Raw genomic sequence first — 22,247 nt, 5'->3', positions numbered from 1 at the left:
TTGCTTTCTCTGGGTTTAGCCTCTTGCTTACACCATTGCAATAAGCACTTAAAAGTTTAGCTCTTTCATTTTTGGCTTATTTCATTAATCAGCTACTCAGACACTTGACAGTTTAGCTCTTTCCCAACTCAGCTGAGCTCCTGACACTGATCTATTACATACTGCACGCCCCCAGAAGCGTCAAGTCTTACAGAAGGATAGAGGGACCTTTTGAATGCTCGACCAAGGTGCCAGTGTGGAGATATTGTACAAGGAAGGGGTACCACCTCCAGCACATGTTATACACCTTAAGTCAACAACCACTGCAAGATGCACGGTGCCCATTAGGTAGAATACAAGGGTCCGGGATACAAGAGGTGTAAGCAGTGGCCCTGCTTACCATCTCTTCCAGTGGTCCACCTGGGAAATTCATGCTCTCTTCCCCACAGAATGAGACTGTGTGGATCTAGAGGTCCTGGATTCCAGATAGTTAGCACTTCCACCAGGAGACACAATAGAGCCCCATAAACTAGAAACTGTAACTGCTGTTTTGCCATTTCAGGTTCCTCATGCCAGAAAGCAGGAGACGAGGAAGAGACACAATAGTGGCAGGATTATTTGATCTGATTGGCAGGAAGAAGAAGGGCAGCTGGGACAGAAGAAAATGTTTGACATCAGATAATCCAGTAGGGCTTCTCCTCATACATCTGCTAACCAGTTTTAGCCATGACCTGAGAAAGGTATGGTGACCAAAAGCTTAGGCCCCTCAAGTACAAAGTTCTCTGTCACCGCACCAGGTAAGCCACCTACAGCAAAGGTGCTGGCTGAGAGAGAGGGGAATCAAGAATGAGTGGTAGAGGAGGAGTCATAATGAGTATCAGTTGTAGCCTCAAGATCAGCTTCAGCTGCAAGGGCTGTCTTTCATCCTACTAACCTTCCTCTTGTAAGTTTCTCCAGGAAAAGAGCCAACCAGGATCCTGGAGATGCTGTTCCCAGATGCAGAGTTACTTACCATACGAAGCAAGTGGATCTGAGAGGTGCGAGCGTGGGCTGTAGGGGATGCTGTGATGTGCCACCCAGACACCCTCTTCAGGACCTCATTCACCACCAGCCACAGGAGTGCTGGCTGTTGAAAACTCACAGCCATATCCCTTTCTAGGAATTGCCCTTGACCGAAGGAAGGTGCTCCACATAAAGTTACAGTTTCTCCCCAAGGGCAGCCTGCATCCAATGACTGCTTGATGCTGGGGTCAAAGGCCCAGTCCCCTGCCTCGATATAGGACAACTCTGAGGGGCCATCTGACCTCCAGGGCTATCTGTGGGATCAGCTGAGGTCTCTGTTGCAACTGCATCGCAGTTCAATTTCTCCCTCTACCCGGTTGTGCTTTCCCTAACTCCACTAGGTATTGATCCCAAGAGCACTCCCCCATAAATCTCCTGCACAGAAATCTCTGTCTCAGAATCCATTTCTGAGGACTAAGACAACGAGGAAGATGTAGTCTCAGAGTTTCACCCTCTGTGTGAAATGCAACAGGAGAGCATACCCTTGTATAAGCCACAATGGAACAATCAAAGAAATCCAGATTTAGTGCAATCCATTGAACTGTATTTATTGAAAGCTGGTGAGGTGCCCCAGGAAATCGTTAGAATACATGTAAAAACTAAATGTGGTCTCATTTTTTCTTTTTAAATTGGCAAGGAGGGAAAAAATGGCAATAGTACTACCACTATGCTGGAGAGAGTGTATCATTTTTCTGGAGGACAGCTTGAAAACACATATCAAGAGTATTAAAATGCTTTCCCCTTTGACTCATTAATTCCTCAAAAACATTATCTAAAGATTTAAATTAAATTTGTAAAAATATACTACATGGGTGGACTTTATAGTAATCTAGATAGCCATTAAAATAATACTGAAATATATTGGGTTGGCCAAAAAGTGCCTTCGGTTTTTAAGTAAAAATAAAAGACACATTTTTCATTTTCACCAAGAACTTTATTGAACAACGTATTCACCCTTCTGTTCCACTACCTTCTGCCATTTTTCAGGCAACTTCATAATTCCATCTTCCCAAAACTTTTTATCTTTTTGAGCAAAGAACTGTTCCAGGTGCCTTTTACAGTCTTCTACGGAATTGAAATTTTTTCCATTAACAGAGTTTTGTAAAGACCTAAATAAATGGAAATCTGAAGGTGCAATGTCTGGTGAATACGGTGGATGAATCAGAATTTCCCAGCTAAGCTGTAACAGTTTTTGCCTGGTCATCAAAGAAACGTGCGGTCTTGCATTATCCTGATGGAAGATAATGCATTTTCTGTTAACTAATTCTGGATGTTTTTAGTCGGGTGCTGCTTTCAGTTGGTCTAACTGGGAGCAGAACTTGTTGGAATTAATCGTTTGGTTTTCCAGAAGGAGCTCATAATAGAGGACTCCCTTTCAATCCCATCATATACACAACATCACCTTCTTTGGATGAAGACCGGCCTTTGGTGTGGTTGGTGGTGGTTCATTTCACTTGCCCCACAATCTCTTCCGTTCCACATTGTTGTACAGTATCCACTTTTCATAGCCTGTCACAATTTGTTTTAAAAACGGAACATTTTCATTACATTTAAGTAGAGAATCGCATGCAGAAATACAGTCAAGAAGGTTTTTTTCGCTTAACTTGAATGGAACCCAAACATCAAAGCGATTCACATAACCAAGCTGGTGCAAATGATTTTCAACACTTGATTTGCATATTCTGAGTATGTCAGCTATCTTCCGAGTGGTATAACATTGATTGTTCTCAATTAATGTCTCGATTTGAGTGCTATCAACTTCAACTGGTCTACCCGACCGTGGCACATCGTCCAGCAAGAAATCTCCAGCAAGAAACTTCGCAAACCACTTTTGACATGTTCGATCAGTCACAACACCTTCTCCATATACTGTACAAACCTTTTTTTTGCGTTTCAGTTGCGTATTTACCTTTCTTGAGATAATAAAGCATAATATGCCAAAAATGTTGCTTTTTTTCTTCCATCTTCAATATTAAAATGGCTACACAAAAATTCACCAGTTGTGAGGACTTCTCTGGTAGTGCAGTGGTTAAGAATCCGCCTGCCAATGCAGGGGACACGGGTTTGAGCCCTGGTCCAGGAAGATCCCACATGCCGCGTAGCAACTAAGCCCATGCACCACAACTACTGAGCCTGTGCTCTAGAGCCCGTGCTCCGCAACAAGAGAAGCCACCACAATGAGAAGCCTGCGTACCGCAACGAAGAGTAGCCCCCGCTTGCTGCAACTAGAGAAAGCCCGTGCGTAGCAACGAAGACCCGACGTAGCCAAAAAAAAAAAAAAATTCACCAATTCTGATAAGTCTTTTTTTAAATGCACGCTGATATGACAGCTGTCACATACAATCTAACAAAATTGTTTCGAATGAAGTTAAAGACACCTAAGTGCTACTAGAGCCATCTCACGGAAAAAACTGAACGAACCTTTTGGCCCACCCAATATTTATCAAAATATTAACCAATAATATTTCTGTGTGATACAATTTGGGGTGGTTTTTATTATCTTTTCATTTATCTGTATCCCTCTGCCTTTATGTATCTGTATCCTTCTGAATATGTATTACTTGCAATTGTTAAAATTATAATTTACTATAAAATAAGGAATGAAAGATTTTTTTTGCCTCCCCATAGGTTATCTCAATTTACAGAAAATATCCTAATTAGAATCCTCCATTTCAACTTTCTACTTTCATATCACTTTATATTTTATGTATTTTGGTATACTTGCCTTTTTCTGCAATTTGTAGTTGTATTCATATCCTGCCTCCATCATTAGGTTGTAAGTTTCTAAGAGCCCTATCTACAGAAATGTCTGCCCATTGAAGGATACCCCAACACACTGATGACTGAAGGACAGGATTCATACACTGAGCTGTAGCACAGAAAGAACCAGTAGCAGCACGAAGCACTACAGCCCTTTGTTCCTGTTAATTAATAATATAACAACAACAAAACCCACACATGCCACACACTCTCAGATATTCTAGTTGAAGCCATGCTAGGAATCACACTAGCTGTCCTTATTGCCTCCCACATAACTGTGCAATGCAATGCTTTCTAAACATCGCTATCAGTCATACAGTCCTCTATAACCGCTGAAAGGAGCACGGGCTCTTTTTGGTTTTGTGTTTCTTTTTTGTTTTGTTTCATTTAATTATTCACAATAACCTGGTGGACTTGCATTCAGATCAGAAAAATGTTTCATTTGGTTGCATCTGAGCTGCTTTTAAGTGCCTCTTTTTCTGAGCTGCCTGTCAACCCACCAGTCTTATAGGCCCAGGATGAGTCTCTGGGGCTGATAAAAGATGGATGATTAGCCCCTGATGCCGGCACAGCCTGCCACAACTGCACGTGAAAAGTGCGAATCTCTTTTTGTCTTGAAGAATGGGTTGTAAAATTTCCTTTTTCAATTTCAAGCCAAGAAGATGGGTTTTATCTCTTTATAAAACACTGGGTAATTATTGGGCTAACTGTAACAGAAACAGTTTACCTGGTTGAGGCTCAATAGCAAGAAGGAATGAATTCTATCCAAGTTTTCAGTGTGCTCCACTTCAGCCTGGCCCCCTAGAATGTAAGCTACACAACAGACAGGCACTGCAGTATCAGTAGTACCTTAGTATTGATGCATAGTAGGTACTTATTAAATATTTGTTGCATGATTGAATAAATGAATGAATGGAGCAAAGTTCTGGATTGCTGAGACTTTGGGGTACCAGGTAGCTTCTATTACCCAAATAATCATTTCTCACTGACAGACCGCAACCTGTAATTCTAAGCTCAGAATTTAACCATTTGGCTTAAGGTTCTTATTTCACTTAAAATGAAAATGCCCTGTGCATTGGTAAGAGAATAAATTGGTACAACCTTATTGAAAACCAATTTGGCAGTTTAGGCAAATCGAAAATATTCATTCACTTTCACCCAGGACCAGCCTTCCAGAAATTTATCCTCCAGAAATACACACATACAAAGAGGTTTATTGCACTGTTGTTTCTAATGGGGGGCAAGGGGAAGAAGGGAGGGGGAAAAACCCTAACCTAACCTACATACCCATATGTAGGGGATTGGTTAGGGGAAAGCAATTTAACCACTGATTCCCCTCTCCCATTGATCAAAGATTCTCTGTGACCTTGCCTCCCTCTCTCCTCCAGGGTGCTTCTAAGACACATGAGCCAGTTCCTCTGTGGTAACAATAGGGAAACCTGAGAGGCACAGAGGGCAGCAGATACCATCAAGTGGCTCAGAGCCCTCATGGAACTGGAACAAGAGACAGGTGAGGACCTGAAGGGGTACATAAGAGCATCTGATATAGTGGCTGTATGTTTTTTTACAGGAATGCTTGTCTTTTAGAGATTCATACTGGACTATTTACAAAAGAAATTATACAACGTCAGAAATTTCCCAAATTATTTAGTGTCAGGAGAAGATGGTGGGGTTATAGATCCAATAAGATTGAACTAGGTGATGGATACATAGGGGTGCATAATTCTATTCTACTTCTTAATATATTTGAAATTTTCTATAATAAAAATTTCTCTTAAGAAAATGTGCCCTTTGGTTTCTTAGAGATGTTAACTCTTCCCAAGTTCCCAGTTTTAATCAGTAAATAAAAATGTTTGATATCAAGCCAAAAGATAACAGCCTGAAAAGAAAACCAACCTAATCACGCAGAAAACTATGTGTGCCAACTGGGAGATGGAATGTTTCCAGAGTTCAGAGAAAGGAGAGAGAACTGTAGGCTGGGAGGCTAGAAAGTCTCACGGCGGAGATGGGACAGTAAGGAGACAGGTCTAATCATAATGGACACATATCCCATGTTGCCAAGGGGTCTCTGGGTCCCTGCAAATGGGAATGCCAGCCACATCAGCCCTACTTCGGTCCTCATAGCACAGTCCTTAGGGAAATGCATTCCTGAAACACTGGCATTTGCTCTTGGATCTCCTCAATAACTCTGAAGTTAAGACATGCCTTGGGCCAAAGTTTCTCCCAGGCACATGTCATACCATTCTTGGTCTTTCCTCCCAAGTGGCAGTAATGTTTACGAAGCCCTTCATAACATCCATCTTCCACCCATCTCCAGCTGGTAGTCCTAATACGGTGAGTTGCAGAGCACACTCACTTCGGCAGATGGCGATGTGCAGTTCTGCAGTGTGGTGGGCTAACCAACCTTTACTGGTACAGAGTACACAGTACAGCGGGCTACAGTGGTTCTCTTTGGCTGAGCACTCAAAGGAAGGATACACACACCACACACGCACACACACACACACACACAAGCACACACATATGTTATACCGTAGTGTATTTATGTCATCCTATATATATATATATATATATATATTTTTTTTTTTTTTTTTTTTTTTGGTCTGGCCACACCACGTGGCATGCGGGACCTTAGTTCCCCAACTAGGGATCGAACCCGTGCTCCCTGCAGTGCAAGCACGGAATCTTAACCACTGGACCACCAGGGAATTCCCCTACAAATATATTTTCATGGAAAATATTTCAGAGATAAATAGCGTTATAATGAATCAGTACTGAGGAGGGCTAAATAGAATATGAGTATGATATCTAATATGTGCCAGGCATATTTGCACATATTATGAAGCACTTTATACATGTTATCTCTTTTAATCCTTACAATGACAGCCCTATTAGCAGGTTCTATCATTACCCCTCAGCTAAAAACTCATTATACATATTAACTTATTTACTCTTTATAACGATAGTGCTGTTAACAGGTTCTATTATTGTCCCACAGATAAAAAACCTATTGCACAGAGAGGTTAAGTAACTTACCCAAGATCACTTAAGTAGTGGAGCCAGGACTCAAATCCAAAGCCCATGTGCTTAACTGTGGAAGCTATGCCAATTACTCGGCATACAAAACGTCCTTCCAGGTACAACTGGATTCTGGTGCAAGGTTCTGAGTGAGTACTCCTTTATTGTACACACTTTTGTAGAGCAAAAGACTTCCCCGTATTTGCCTTTCGGGGAGGACAAGTAGGATTAGCTAAGGCCAATTTTCTTGGAGAAGGGCTATATGCAGGGAAACTGCTAGCCCATCTAGTAACTGTGCAATCTGGAACAAAGCTCTCTACCAGGGCCATTGGCTGGGCTGGTTGAGTTTGACTGGGTTTCTGCAGCCTTGCTACCATAGGTGGTAACCCTGGCCGTACGAGCGCAAGAGGGTGTAACAGGAGGCCTCTGTGGAGTGAGATAACCCCTTCCATCGCAAATGTTGGGGGCCACGTAGTCTCCCCTCTTCTCCTCACTTGCCAGAGGGAGAGAGTAACTGCTGACTGGCTCTCTCTCCCTGCACCTTTGCTCCAACAGCCAACTGTTTCAAAAGCACCAAAGCTTGTGTCAAGGGCCTCTCAACCCAGACAGAGCAGAGCACATCCCTTACAATCCACTCTGTCTTTGTAGCCCAACTTAGTAAGGAGTGGTCGCCACTCACTCTGCTTCCTCTGCTCTCTTCACTCCCCTGCAATCTAACTTCCACCCCTCCACATCACTGAAACTCCTTCCACCATGTTTAGTCTCTGTCCTTGACCACTCTGCAGCCTTCACCACTGACAATGACTAGTTCCAGAGTCTTCTCTTTTGGCTTTTCAGATTCTCCTCCTATTTCTTTGGCTGTTCTTTCCCAGTCTCTCCCATGGCATTTTCCTCTTCAACCTCATTTTTTTTTTTTTTTGGCCATGGCCTGCGGTATGTGGGATCCTAGTTCCCTGACCACGGATTGAACCCAGGCCACCTGCATTGGAAGTGCGAAGTCTTAACCACTGGACCACCAGGGAAGTCCTAGGATGCCCCTCAGCCTCCTTTTAAATGCTGATATTCCCCAGGGTCTCATGCTTGGACCTACCTTCTTCTCTTTCTTCAGATGCTCTCTGGGTGATCACATCTATTCCTAAGGCTTCCCTACCATCTCTTCTGAGGATTCCTCACTCTGTTTCTGCTGTCCAAATCTTTCCTAAACTTGAGAAGAAAAAAAAAGTTAATTTCAACAAACCTTTGCTTAAACAATTTTTTAAAATAAACTGCTTTCATTTTATAATGTTCTTTAGATACATGTTGGCCAAAACCTCAGAGCTCAAGATTTAGGTCACTCAATGTCCAGAAATATCCACCCCATAACACTTAGCGAAGCCTGTCCTCATTGTAAATGAATCAGCTAAATCACACTTACTGTTCTGTTAGAAAAAATCCAACTTCGTTTTTCAATTCAAACAAAAATGTTAATATTGTTTCAAGAAATAGTCTTAAAAACCACTGGGAGAGAAAATCCGGAAGACATTTTATAAAATTAATGATTAAAAGCAGTCAAATTGATATTAAAATAATACCAATATAATTAAATTACCCATTTTCATAATAGCTATAAAAACAAGAATAAATTTATATGCCATTCCTCTTTTCTTGAAGTATAATAATGTAATGTAAGTATAGTCAAAATGATGTTATAATAAATTGAGAAATATAATGAAAGTTTTAAATATTTTTGCAGTAACTGTGTGTGTGTGTAATTATGGCATTCACCTTTGGAAAAAATTAAATAAGTATTATATAAAAACAGGTAAAAACTGCCATCATTACCACTGCCCTCTCCACTACTTTTGCTACACATCATGACCAAACTTCTCATATGTAAGTAACTAAAGTGGAAGGCAAATGACTAAAAAGGCATTTAATCATGTACTGCTAAAAATGAATTGATCAGCAGCTAACATCTAATTCTCTTGTTTTGTTAATAAGAGGTAATATATATTACATATTTTATAAGATGAGGATTGACTTTATTTGGAAGAAAATATTTCATAATCTGATGTGATAAATATATTATTGAATATTGTACACCACCTAAACCATGTAAAAATTTAATCTGCTGGTTTTATTCAAAATATATTGAAGAGTTGGTAATCCAGGAAAATATTACAATTAGCTTTAAAAGAATCAGCATCATCAACCTGTACTGCTACAGCCCAGCCAAAGATATGTCTCAGGAAAAAGAGCCCTTATCTTTTAGAGATGCCTTCTGACATATCTACAGATGAAATGATATGATATCTAGGATGTGCTTCAAAATCATAAGGGAGTGAAGAGAACTGTACTTTACCTCTATGGTCTTCCTCCCAAACCCCCTAACTACAGTCTAAACATGAGAAAAAATATCAGACAAATCCCAACTGAGCAATATTTTGCAAAATACCTGAGCTGTATACCTGAAAACTATCAATGTCATCAAAACCAATAAAATTCTGAGAAACTGCAGACCAGAGGAGACTAAAGAGATAGGACAACTCAATGTAACATGGTATCCTGGGTGGGATCCTGGAAGAGAAAAGGGACATTAGGGGAAAACTACTGAAATCGAAATAAAGTATGGAGTTTAGTTAATAATACTGTACTGAAGTTCCTTCTTTAATTGTGACAAATGTACTGTGGTAACGTAAGATGTTAACAATAGGGAAAAATGGGCATAGAGTATATGACAACTCTATCCTACCTTTTGCAAGACATTTTAAAAGATGATTCTAAAATAAAAAGTTTAAGATAATCATTATGGAGAGGGAAAAGCAGATGGGGTGTGTGGTTGGGACAGGACTGGCCACATTTTAGTGCTTATCGGGGTTACATAATGAAAGTTCATTATACTATTCTGTCTACATTTACGTGTTTGAAATTCTCTATTATAAGGTTAAAAAATACATACATTGTGTTGGGGGTTCCTCAAAGCCATCCTCAGGTTCAATGATTTGCTAGGAGGACTCCAGGACTCAGCATATAATCATACTCATGGTTATGATTTATTACAGTGAAAGGATAGAAAGTAAAATCAGCAAAGGGAAAAGGCACAGGAGGCAAAATCCAGAGGAGACCAAGCACAAGCTTCCTAGAGTCCTTCCCCTCTGGAGTCATACAGAATGCACTTAATTCCTTCCCAGCATTAAACTGTAATAATACACACGTGTCTACCAGGGAAGCTCATTAGAGAAGCCTGTGTTGTCACTGGGGGCTGGTCACATAAGCACCGTCTACCGAGCACATGTCAAGATTCCAGACTCTCAGAAGATATTCAGTATCAACCACGTTGTTTGTAAAAACATTTCAGGCACAGTGAGCCATCCTTACCATTCAGGGAAAGTGTAATATCAGTGTAGGGAACTGTTTACCAGTCAAGTTCCCAAATGCCAGCCAAAGGCCAACCTTGCAAGCAGGCTTTTCTAAGGATAGCAGTCTCAGGCTTACACACACACAGAGGCATACTGCTCTCTGGGATACAGCTCAGATATGTTTCACACCTCACATCCTCCTCTTCTATGGAAGGTACCTCCACTACCCTCACTAGGAGACCTCATCTCCTATTCTGGTCCAGAGGTGCATGTCTGAAGGGGGAAGGGAGGGCCTGTGAGGTGTAGACAGCCGAGAAGAGCAAGTTCCAAGTTTCTCAGTGGGCACAGCCGTAAATTAGCCTGGAACTCTGCACTCCTGTTCTTTGCTTTCTTCCTTCTGTACACGGTGCTTTAGTTCTGGGAAATCTACCTTGAGGATAGAAGAGAAAGAGAAGGGGGAAAAAGAAAAATGGGAAAGAAAAGAAGGAGGCCTTTTGAGAGAATGAGACAGAATCTGGTCAGCAAACTGCTCCTAGATAGCTCCTGGATCCATTCTTGTGCCAGTGCAGAAGGGCTGTGAATATCATCAAACAGGTGAGTTTGAGGTTCCTAAAGTATATACAAGTGGTGATGTCCTGTAGGCAGGCAGATCTGGAGCTGGTGAAGGGCTGAGGGGTACAGGCCTGCAAGGGTTCCCATCCCCTTCAAATGAGGCAATACACACACTAACACACTACAGCACACAAGCAATGAGTTTTTGGTGAAACCTTGTAAATATTTGGTGAATAGTGTCTTTCTCTATGTGTGTGTGTTAAAAGAATTACTGTAGGGCTTCCCTGGTGGCGCAGTGGTTGAGAATCTGCCTGCTAATGCAGGGGACACGGGTTCGAGCCCTGATCTGGGAGGATCCCACATGCCGCGGAGCAACTGGGCCCGTGAGCCACAATTACTGAGCCTGCGCGTCTGGAGCCTGTTCTCCGCAACAAGAGAGGCCGCGATAGTGAGAGGCCCGCGCACCGCAATGAAGAGTGGCTCCCGCTTGCCGCAACTAGCGAAAGCCCTCGCACAGAAACGAAGACCCAACACAGTCATAAATAAATAAGTAAATAAATAAAAATAAAATTTAAAAAAAAAGGTGCATTAAAAAAAAAAGAATTACTGTAGCTTCTGTCATCCTGTTCGGCATTTAAAAAAAAATTTTTTTTTTTTAATGTGCTTGGAAGCCTCAAAAAATGGAATTGATCCAGGCTTCTTGTAATTTCTTGGAGCCCCAGGAAACAGAACTGGTTAGTGATACAAATTCAGAAGTCATCAGCACCAAGGCCTTGGTGAATTGAAAACAAGTGAGTGAAGGGGATCGCCCAAGAGAGCTCCTTTATGGGAAAAGAGGGCTCTGGGACCAGAACATTTAAGGGACTCCCTAAAGAGGCGCCTACAAAGGAGGCTAACCAGGAATGACCAAAGAGATAGGAGAAAAATCAAGTGAAACGAAGCCGGGAAAATATGGCCAAAGAGAGGGGAAGTCAAGAGGACGCAAGCCAAGAGTGCGTTTGAGAGAGGAAGTAATCAACAGCGTCAAATATTCGCTGATTTTTCCCGGTCAGCACCAACCATAATAATTCTGCCAACTCCCCTCTCTCCCTTCCCCCTAGTACTGTTACTACGTCACTTTTGACTCTTACAGGGTTTCAGCCAGTGGTTTACAGTTTATGTCCTCCAATTAGATGGTTCAAGCAGGAGGTCGGAATCTTACTTTCCTCTTCCATAAGGCATTACGCCTCTTGCTCAATTAACATAAGTGAAACGATTTGAAGAATATTAGAAAAACCACCCCCGGGCAAAGATCTTATCTTTTAACTCGCTCCAGCAGCAAACTTCCCCCGGACACGACCAACTGCGCAGGCGCAGAGGCCGATCACCCGGCTTTCTCGGGTCTTTGCATTTGGCGCGAAATCTCCGCTCCGTGGGCGGGGCTGAGGGAGAGGCCGCGCTCATTGGACAGGTTTGGCGCGAAATCCCCGAGCTCCTGCGCCACGATTGGCTCTGGCCTTCCGGCGAAGGGGCGGGGCAGAGGAGGTGCGCGCCGAGCGGCAGCGTCCGGGGAGAAGCAACGCTCTGCTTGCTTCCAGCGTGGCGCCGGCGGTCCGTCAGCATTAGGCAGCGATGGACCTCGCGGCGGCAGCGGAGCCGGGCGCCGGCAGCCAGCACCTGGAAGTCCGCGACGAGGTGGCCGAGAAGTGCCAGAAACTGTTCCTGGACTTCTTGGAGGAGTGAGTCAGAGGGCGCCCCTTACCCGCGGAACTTCCCCTCCGGCCCCTCGCGGCTTCCGGAGCCCGGGGGCGCCGTGGGCCCCGCGCGTGTTCGGGAACTGAGGGGTCGCGCGCCTCGGAGAGCGGGCCGCGGGGAGGAGGCTGGGCCGGGCTGGGCTGGTTTCCGGGGGTGAAATCCATCTGGAGCCCTTCCGCAAACTCCTGCCGTGCGCAGTGCCCTGGGCCGAGCGCTTTAGGCCCGTCGTTCAGTTCTCACAGCCTGTAAGGCTGGTGGTCGGGTAGCCCCCGGTTCCCTGTTCGGACCCTGAGGCTGGGTGGGGATGAGTAACTCGTCCAGTTAGGCCGCGCGTCCGCGGGGTCGCGGGGGAGGCCGAACTGGCGTATGAATCCTGGCGGGGGCCTGACTGGGGTCCACCGAGGGCCTGGCAGCCCTGGAGCCCGTGGAGTTGAAAGGGCCGGAGTGAACCCCGTGGTTGACAGATGCTCGGGCGAGGGGCCGACCTGCTTATGGCGCTGAACGCACTCCCTCCGTCTCTTCCTATCCTTCCAACCCTCCAAACCCCACTTTTCTTTTTTTCTGTTGCCTTTTTTAGGCTGCAGCCATCTCAAACCCCCTCTCCCTGGCTTTCAGCCACTGCCACCAGTTACTTTTCTTAGATCGTGCAGATATAGCTCTGCTTTCCCTGAGTATGGACTCTACCGCCTCCAGGAAGAAGTGGAAGCACTGCGGAATGTCTTAGGAAATTCTTTTTTTTTTAAGAGCTCAGTTTTTAAATTTGATCATTTCTTGCATTTGAAGTTCTCCTCGATGACATCTTGGCCTGAGACTCTTTGCCATAGTTCTAAAAAAAAAAAAAAATCTTATGCGGTTTTACTAATATTTAGAAACTCCACTAAGTTGTTAGCACTAGTTATAGTGAAGCTTTAAAAAATTAGCACGTCTTACGAAAATGCTTCCCATCCTTAAAATTTCTTTTAGCTATTCTCAGGGACCTTAATGACTTCCACGTCTTTAAGGCTTATAACATAGCAGGAAATTTTTTTTTTTTTTTTGTGGTAAAACCTTTACCATTTTAACCTTTTTTTTTTTCTTGGTCGTGCCCTGTGGCACGCGGGATCTTAGTTCCCCAACCAGGGATCGAACCCATGCCCCCTCTATTGGGAAGAGAGTCTCAACCACGGGACCACCAGGGAAGTCCCCATTTTAACTTTTTAAACGCAGAGTTCACTGGCGTTAAGTACATTTACCTTGTTATACAGCCATCACCAACATCCATCTCCAGACCACTTTTTTTCTTCCCAAACTGAAACTCTGCACCCACTAAACAATGGTAAACCATTCCCCCGACCCTCCTGCCCCTGACAACCACCATTCTATTTTCTGTCTATGAACTTGACTACTGTAGGTACCTCAGACTTGGAGTCATATAATATTTGTCCTTTTGTGACCAGCTTACTTCACTTAGCATAGTGTCTTTGAGGTTTTCCATGCTGTAGCATGTGCCGGAATTTCCTTTTTAAGGGTGAATAGTATTTCATTGTATGTCTATACCACATTTCGTTTGTCTCTTCATCCATCCGTGGATATGTAGGTTGTTTTCATGCTTTTACTACTGTGAATAATTCTGCTGTCTTACGAAATTCTGATAGAGTTAAAACCATAGTTTACTTTATATTTCCCTACTTTTGGCAGTGTTACTCTCTGCCTGACAGCTCTTCATCCTTCAAAGCCTAGCTAAAGATTCATACCTCATTTGTTAAACCTTATAAACCTTTCAGGCAGCACCAATCCTTTCTTCCCGTATGTTCCCAACCTGCCATTTTCTGTCATGTCTGGTAATATATCTACCTGTCAGCCGTTTCATCTGAATGTAAATCCCATCCTTAATCCCACCTAGCCACCACACCACATTACACAGGTCCTCAATTATGTTTGATTTTAACAAATAATGTAATTGCCTTTGCTTCCTTGCAGTTTGCCATGCAGCTAACTCCTGGGCACAATGATGAACAAGGCAAATAATCCCTGTATTTGTTGGGAAAAAATGTTAACTCCCTCTCAAAATACCAACTTTGGTTTGCCATTGCTTATGGAATAAGATCCAAATTCTTCACAGCTGCTCTTTCCAGTTTGATCTTCCACAGCCATTCTGTCATTATCCACACTCCTCCAATACCTTCCTGACTTTGCCACATACTTTCGAACATCTGTAGCCAATCTATCCACCACTCATTTTTTTTCTTTCAAATTTTAAAACTCTTTCAACGCCGAATTCCAGTACTACCTTTTATATGCATGAAGCCTTTCTAGATGTTCCTGTTAGGCAAAATTAGTTTATATTCCCCTGTCACATTTCTTTTACCTCCTTTTTTTTCTTTTTCCTTTTTATTTTATTGTGGAAAGAACACAACATGAAATCTACCTTCTTAACAAAATTTTAACTGTACCGTGTTATTGTTATACAGTAGATCTGTTAGAGCTTATTCATCTTGCTTGACTGAAACTTTATGCCTGTAGTACCTCCACATTCTCCTCTTCCTCCAACCACCATTCCACTCTTTGATTCTATGAATTTGACTTTTGGGGGGTTTTTTTTGGCCACTCCCAATGCCTTGTGAGATCTTAGTTCCCTGACCAGGGATCAAACCCCAGGCCCATGGCAGTGAAAGCGTGGAGTCCTAACCACTGGACCGCCAGGGAATTCCTGAATTTGACTATTTTAGATACCTCATATAAGTAGAATCATGCAATATTTGTCTTTCTGTAATTGGCTTATTTCACTTAGCACCATGTCCTCAAGATTCATCCATATTGAGACATTGCAGAATATCCTGTTTTAAGGTTGAATAATATTCTGTTGTATGTGTATACTGCATTTTGTTCGTTCATTTGTCATGGACATTTATGTCCATGTCTCCTATGAGAGTGTCAACCCTAGCAGAGGAACAATGCTGTCATTTCCAGCCTGTGGTACCTCTGGCATAGTGCTTTGCAGATAGATATTGTTCGTTAGGTATTTAACAGTTAGAACATGCTGTATTTGAAGGAGAAATTGATTTTTTCTCAAAACTAATCTGCATGGTTATGTTAGAAGAACAAAAATCAAATATTGTTCATATGATACGCTTTTGGAAAAAACACACCAGCTTTACTTTGTGTGTGTGTATGTTTCCATTTTCCTGAGGTCTTAGGTGCTGAAGCACCTCATTTCTGTGTATTTATTTGTATTCTGGTTCTTAAACCAACAGCTAATCTGTCAGTTTTCCCTTTAGAAATTAAATCTTTGGATTTTAACCTGAATTTCTTTCTTTTTTTTTTTATATCATTAATAGAGTTGGGTTTTTTGAGTTTTTTTTTTTTTTACTTATCACTTTTTTTAATATACAGCAGGTTCTTATTAGTTATCTATTTTACACATATTAGTGTATATATGTCAATCCCAATCTCCCAATTCATCCCACCACCACCACCACCAACAACAACCCCCTGCTTTCCCCCCTTGGTGTCCATACGTTTGTTCTCTACATCTGTGTCTCTATTTCTGCCTTGCAAATGGTTCATCTGTACCATTTTTCTAGATTCCACATATATATGTTAATATACAATATTTGTTTTTCTCTTTCTGACTTACTTCACTCTGTATGACAGTCTCTAGGTCCATCCACGTCTCTACAAATGACCCAGTTTCATTCCTTTTTATGGCTGAGTAATATTGCATTGTATATATGTACCACATCTTCTTTATCCGTTCGTCTGTCGATGGGCATTTAGGTTGCTTCCATGACCTGGCTGTCACAAACAGTGCTGCAGTGAACATTGCGATGCATGTGTCTTTTTGAATTATGGTTTTCTCTGGGTATATGCCCAGTGGTGGGATTGTTGGGTCATATAGTAATTCTATTTTTAGTTTTTTAAGGAACCTCCATACTGTTCTCCATAGTGGCTGTATCAGTTTACATTCCCACCAACAGTGCAAGAGGGTTCCTTTATGTCCACACCCTCTCCAGTATTTGTTATTTGTAGATTTTCTGATGATGCCCATTCTGACCAGTGTGAGGTGAAACCTCGTTATAGTTTTGATTTCCATTTCTCTAATAATTAGTGATGTTGAGCATCTTTTCATGTGCCTCTTGGCCATCTGTATGTCTTCTTTGGAGAAATGTCTATTTAGGTCTTCTGCCCATTTCTTGATTGGCTTGTTTGTTTTTTTAATATTGAGCTGCATGAGCTGTTTATATATTTTGGAGATTAATCCTTTGTCTGTTGATTCATTTGCAAATATTTTCTCCCATTTTGAGGGTTGTCTTGTTTATCCTTTCCTTTGCTGTGCAGAAGCTTTTAAGTTTCATTAGGTCCCATTTGTTTATTTTTGTTTTTATTTCCATTACTTCAGGAGGTGGGTCAAAAAGGATCTTGCTGTGATGTATGTCATAGAGTGTTCTACCTATGTTTTCCTCTAAGAGTTTTATAGTGTCTGGCCTTACATTTAAGTCTTTAATCCATTTTGAGTTTATTTTTGTGTATGGTGTTAGGGAATGTTCTAATTTCATTCTTTTACGTGTAGCTGTCCAGTTTTCCCAGCACCATTTATTGAAGAGATTGTCTTTTCTCCATTGTATATCCTTGCCTCCTTTGTCATAGATTAGTTGACCATAGGTGCGTGGGTTTATCTCTGGGCTTTCTATCCTGTTCCATTGATCTATATTTCTGTTTTTATGCCAGTACCATGTTGCCTTTATTACTGTAGCTTTGTAGTATAGTCTTAAGTCAGGGAGTATGGTTCCTCCAGCTCTGGTTTTTGTTTTTTGTTTTTTGGTTTTTTTATTTACTTATTTTTGGCTGTGTTGGGTCTTAGTTTCTGTGCGAGGGCTTCCTCTAGCTGCGGCAAGTGGGGGCCACTCTTCATTGCGGTGCGCGGGCCTCACTATCGTGGCCTTTCGTTACGGGGCACAGGCGCCAGACGTGCAGGCTCAGTAGTTGTGGCTCACGGGCCTAGTTGCTCTGCAGCATGTGGGATCTTCCCAGACCAGGGCTCGAACCCGTGTCCCCTGCATTAGCAGGCAGATTCTCAACCACTGCGCCACCAGGGAAGCCCCTCCAGCTGTGTTTTTCCCCTCAAGATTGCTTTGGCTATTCGGGGTCTTTTGTGTCTCCATACAAATTTTAAGATTTTTTGTTTTAGTTCTGGAAAAAATGCCATGGGTAATTTGATAGGGATTGCATTGAATCTATAGGTTGCTTTGGGTGGTATAGTCATTTTCACAATATTGATTCTTCCAATCCAAGAACATGGTATATCTCTCCATCTGTTGGTATCATCTTTAATTTCTTTCATCAGTGTCTTATAGTTTTCTGCATACAGGTCTTTTGTCTCCCTAGGTAGGTTTATTCCTAGGTATTTTATTCTTTTTGTTGCAGTGGTAAATGGGAGTGTTTCCTTAATTTCTCTTTCAGATTTTTCATCATTACTGTGTAGGAATGCAAGCGATTTCTGTGCATTAATTTTGTATCCTGCAAGTTTACCAAATTCATTGATTAGCTTTAGTAGTTTTCTGCTGGCATCTTTAGGATTATCTATGTATAGTATCATGTCATCTGCAAATGGTGACAGTTTTACTTCTTCTTTTCCAATTTGGATTCCTTTTATTTTTCTTCTGTAATTGCCATGGCTAGGACTTCCAATACTGTTGAATAAGAGTGGCAAGAGTGGACATCCTTGTCTTGTTCCTGATCTTAGAGGAAATGGTTTCAGTTTTTCACCATTGAGAATGATGTTTGCTGTGGGTTTGTCATATATGGCCTTTATTATGTTGAGGTAGTTTCCCTCTATGCCCAGTTTCTGGAGATTTTTTATCATAAGTGGGTGTTGAATTTTGTCAAAAGCTTTTTATGCATCTTTTGAGATTATCATATGGTTTTTATCCTTCAGTTTGTTAATATGGTGTATCACATTGGTTGATTTGCATATATTGAAGAATCCTTGCATCCCTGGGATAAATCCCACTTGATCATGGTGTATAATCCTTTTAATGTGTTGTTGGATTCTGTTTGCTAGTATTTTGCTGACGATTTTTGCATCTATATTCATCAGTGATATTGGTCTGTAATTTTCTTCTTTTGTAGTATCTTTGTCTCGTTTTGATATCAGGGTGATGTCCTCATAGAAAGAGTTTGGGAGTGTTCCTTCCTCTGCAATTTTTTGGAAGAGTTTGAGAAGGGTGGGTGTTAGCTCTTCTCTAAATCTTTGATAGAATTCACCTGTGAAGCTATCTGGTCCTGGACTTCTGTTTGTTGGAAGATTTTTAAGCACAGTTTCAATTTCATTACTTGTGATTGGTCTGTTCATATTTTCTGCCTCTTCCCGGTTCAGTCTTGGAAGGTTATACCTTTCTAAGAATTTGTCCATTTCTTCCAGGTTGTCCATTTTATTGGCATAGAGTTGTTTCTAGTAGTCTCTTATGATGCTTTGTATTTCTGCAGTGTCCGTTGTAATGTCTCCTTTTTTTTTTTTTTTAAGGAATTTCTTTATTTTATTATTTATTTATTTATTTTTGGCTGTGTTGGGTCTTTGTTACTGTGCGAGGGCTTTCTCCAGTTGCGGCAAGCGGGGGCCACTCTTCATCGTGGTGCGCCAGCCTCTCATTATCGCGGCCTCTCTTGTAGCGGAGCACAGGCTCCAGACGCGCAGGCTCAGTAGCCATGGCTCACGGGCCTAGTCGCTCTGCAGCATGCGGGATCCTCCCAGACCAGGGCTCGAACCCGTGTCCCCTGCATTGGCAGGCAGACTCTCAACCACTGCGCCACCAGGGAAGCCCACGTCTCCTTTTTCATTTCTAATTTTATTGATTTGAGTCCTCTCCCTCTTTTTCTTGATGAGTCTGGCTAAAGGTTTATCGGTTTTGTTTATCTTCTCAAAGAACCAGCTTTTAGTTTTATTGATCTTTGCTATTGTTTTCTTTGTTTTTATTTCATTTATTTTTGCTCTGAGCCTTATGATTTCTTTCCTTCTACTAACTTTGGGTTTTGTTTGTTCTTCTTTCTCTAGTTCCTTTAGGTGTAAGGTTAGATTGTTTATTTGAGATTTTTCTTGTTTCTTGAGGTAGGATTGTATTGCTATAAACTTCCCTCTTAGAACTGCTTTTGCTGCATCCCATAGGTTTTGGATTGTCATGTTTTCATTGTCATTTGTCTCTAGATCTTTTTTGATTTCCTCTTTGATTTTTTCAGTGATCTCTTGGTTATTTAGTAACGTATTGTTTAGCTTCCATGTGTTTGTGTTTTTTACAGTTTTTTCCCTGTAATTGATTTCTAATCTCATAGCGTTGTGGTTGGAAGAGATGCTTGATATGATTTCAGTTTTCTTAAATTTACCAAGGTTTGTTTTGTGACCCAAGATGTGATCTATCCTGGAGAATGTTCCGTGTGCACTTGAGAAGAAAGTGTAATCTGCTGTTTTCGGATGGAATGTCCTATAAATATCAATTAAATCTATCTGGTCTACTGTGTCATTTAAAGCTTGTGTTTCCTTATTAATTTTCTGTCTGGATGATCTGTCTATTGGTGTAAGTGAGGCGTTATAAAGTCCCCCACTATTATTGTGTTACTATCGATATCCTCTTTTATAGCTGTTAGCATTTGCCTTGTGTATTGAGGTGTTCCTATTTTGGGTGCCTATAAGTTTATAATTGTTATATCTTCTTCTTGGATTGATCCCTTGATCATTATGTAGTGTCCTTGTCTCTTGTAATATTCTTTATTTTAAAGTCTATTTTATCTGATAGAAGTATTGCTACTCCACCTTTCTTTTGATGTCCATTTGCATGGAATAACTTTTTCCATCCCCTCACTTTCAGTCTGTATGTATGCCTAGGTCTTAAATGGGTCTCTTATAGACAGCATATATATGGGTCTTGTTTTTGTATCCATCCAGCAAGCCTGTGTCTTTTGGTTGGAGCATTTAATTCAATCACATTCAAGGTAATTATCGATATGTATTTTCCTATTACCATTTTCTTAATTGTTTTGGGTTTGTTTTTGTAGGTTCTTTTCTTCTCTTGTGTTTCCCACTTAGCGAAGTTCCTTTAGCATTTGTTGTAGAGCTGGTTTGGTGGTGCTGAATTCTCTTAGCTTTTGTTTATAAAGCTTTTGATTTCGCCTTCGAATCTGAATGAGATCCTTGCTGGGTAGAGTAATCTTGGTTGTAGGTTCTTCCCTTTCATCACTTTAAATATATCGTGCCACTCCCTTCTGGCTTGTAGAGTTTCTGCTGTGAAATCAGCTGTTAACCTTATGGGAGTTCCCTTGTGTGTTATTTGTCGTTTTTCCCTTGTTGCCTTTAATAATTTTTCTTTGTCTTTAATTTTTGTCAATTTGATTACTGTGTGTCTTGGCGTGTTTCTTTTGGGTTTATCCTGTATGGGACTCTCTGCGCTTCCTGGACTTGGGTGGCTATTTCCTTTCCCATGTTAGGGAAGTTTTCGACTATAATCTCTTCAAATACTTTCTCTGGTCCTTTCTCTCTCTCTTCTCCTTCTGGGACCCCTATAATGCAAATGTTGGTGCGTTTAATGTTGTCCCAGAGGTCTCTTAGGCTGTCTTCATTTCTTTTCTTTTTTTTTCTTTATTCTGTTCTGCGGTAGTGAATTCCACCATTCTGTTTTCCAGGTCACTTATCCATTCTTCTGTCTCAGTTATTCTGCTGATTCCTTCTAGTGTATTTTTCATTTCAGTTATTGTATTATTCATCTTTGTTTGTTTTTTACTTCTTCTAGGTCTTTGTTAAACATTTCTTACATTTTCTCGATCTTTGCCTCTATTCTTTTTCCGAGGTCCTGGATCGTCTTTGCTATCATTATTCTGAATTCTTTTTCTGGAAGGTTACCTATCTCCACTTCATTTAATTGTTTATCTGGGGTCTTATCTTGTTCCTTCACCTGGTACATAGTCCTCTGCCTTTTTATTTTGTCTGTCTCTCTGTGAATGTGGTTTTCGTTCCACAGGCTGCAGGATTGTAGCTCTTCTTGCTTCTGCTGTCTGTCCTCTGGTGGATGAGGCTATCTAAGAGGCTTGTGCAAGCTTCCTGATGGGAGGGACTGGTGGTGGGTAGAGCTGGGTGTTGCTCTGGTGGGCAGAGCTCAGTAAAACTTTAATCCACTTGTCTGCTGATGGGTGGAGCTGAGTTCCCTCCCTGTTGGTTGTTTGGCCTGAGGCGACCCAGCATTGGAGCCTACAGGCTCTTTGGTGGGCAACACCAGGAGGGCTCACGCCAAGGAATACTTCCCAGAACTTCTGCTGCCAGTGTCCTTGTCCCCACGGTGTGCCACAGCCACCCCCCGCCTCTGCAGGAGACCCTCCAACACTAGCAGGTAGGTCTGGTTCAGTCTCCCCCGGGGTCACTGCTCCTTCCCCTGGGTCCCGATGCACACACTACTTTGTGTGTGCCCTCCAAGAGTGGAGTCTCTGTTTCCCCGAGTCCTGTGGAAGTCCTGCAATCAAATCCCCGTAGCCTTTAAAGTCTGATTCTCTGGAAATTCCTCCTCCCATTGCCAGACCCCCAGGTTGGGAAGCCTGACGTGGGGCTCAGAACCTTCACTCCAGTGGGTAGATTTCCATGGTAAAATTGTTCTCCAGTTTGTGAGTCACCCACCCAGCGGTTATGGGATTTGATTTTATTGTGATTGCACCCCTCCTACCGTCTCATTGCAGCTTCTCCTTTGTGTTTGGATGTGGGGTATATTTTTTGGTGAGTTCCAGCGTCTTCCTGTCAATGGTTGTTCAGCAGTTGTGATTCCGGTGCTCTCGCAAGAGGGAGTGAGCACA

At 41.9% G+C, this 22,247-nt stretch overlaps 1 protein-coding gene across 1 annotated transcript in view; it reads left to right on the top strand.

Moving 5' to 3' along the window:
- The first annotated feature begins 12,222 nt into the window (after positions 1-12,222).
- Positions 12,223-22,247, top strand: part of MCM6 (minichromosome maintenance complex component 6) — a 43,539-nt gene continuing 33,514 nt past the window's right edge. The window contains exon 1 of the mRNA XM_036858119.1: positions 12,223-12,427. Coding sequence (XP_036714014.1) covers positions 12,321-12,427 — 107 coding nt within the window. The 5' untranslated portion in view covers positions 12,223-12,320. The remainder of the gene's footprint in view (positions 12,428-22,247) is intronic.

This window comes from Balaenoptera musculus, chromosome 7, assembly GCF_009873245.2.
Source record: "Balaenoptera musculus isolate JJ_BM4_2016_0621 chromosome 7, mBalMus1.pri.v3, whole genome shotgun sequence".
In the NCBI taxonomy this organism is placed as follows: Eukaryota; Metazoa; Chordata; class Mammalia; order Artiodactyla; family Balaenopteridae; genus Balaenoptera; species Balaenoptera musculus.
Note: the sequence above shows the minus strand (reverse complement) of the source record. Positions and strands in the feature narration are given on the sequence as shown.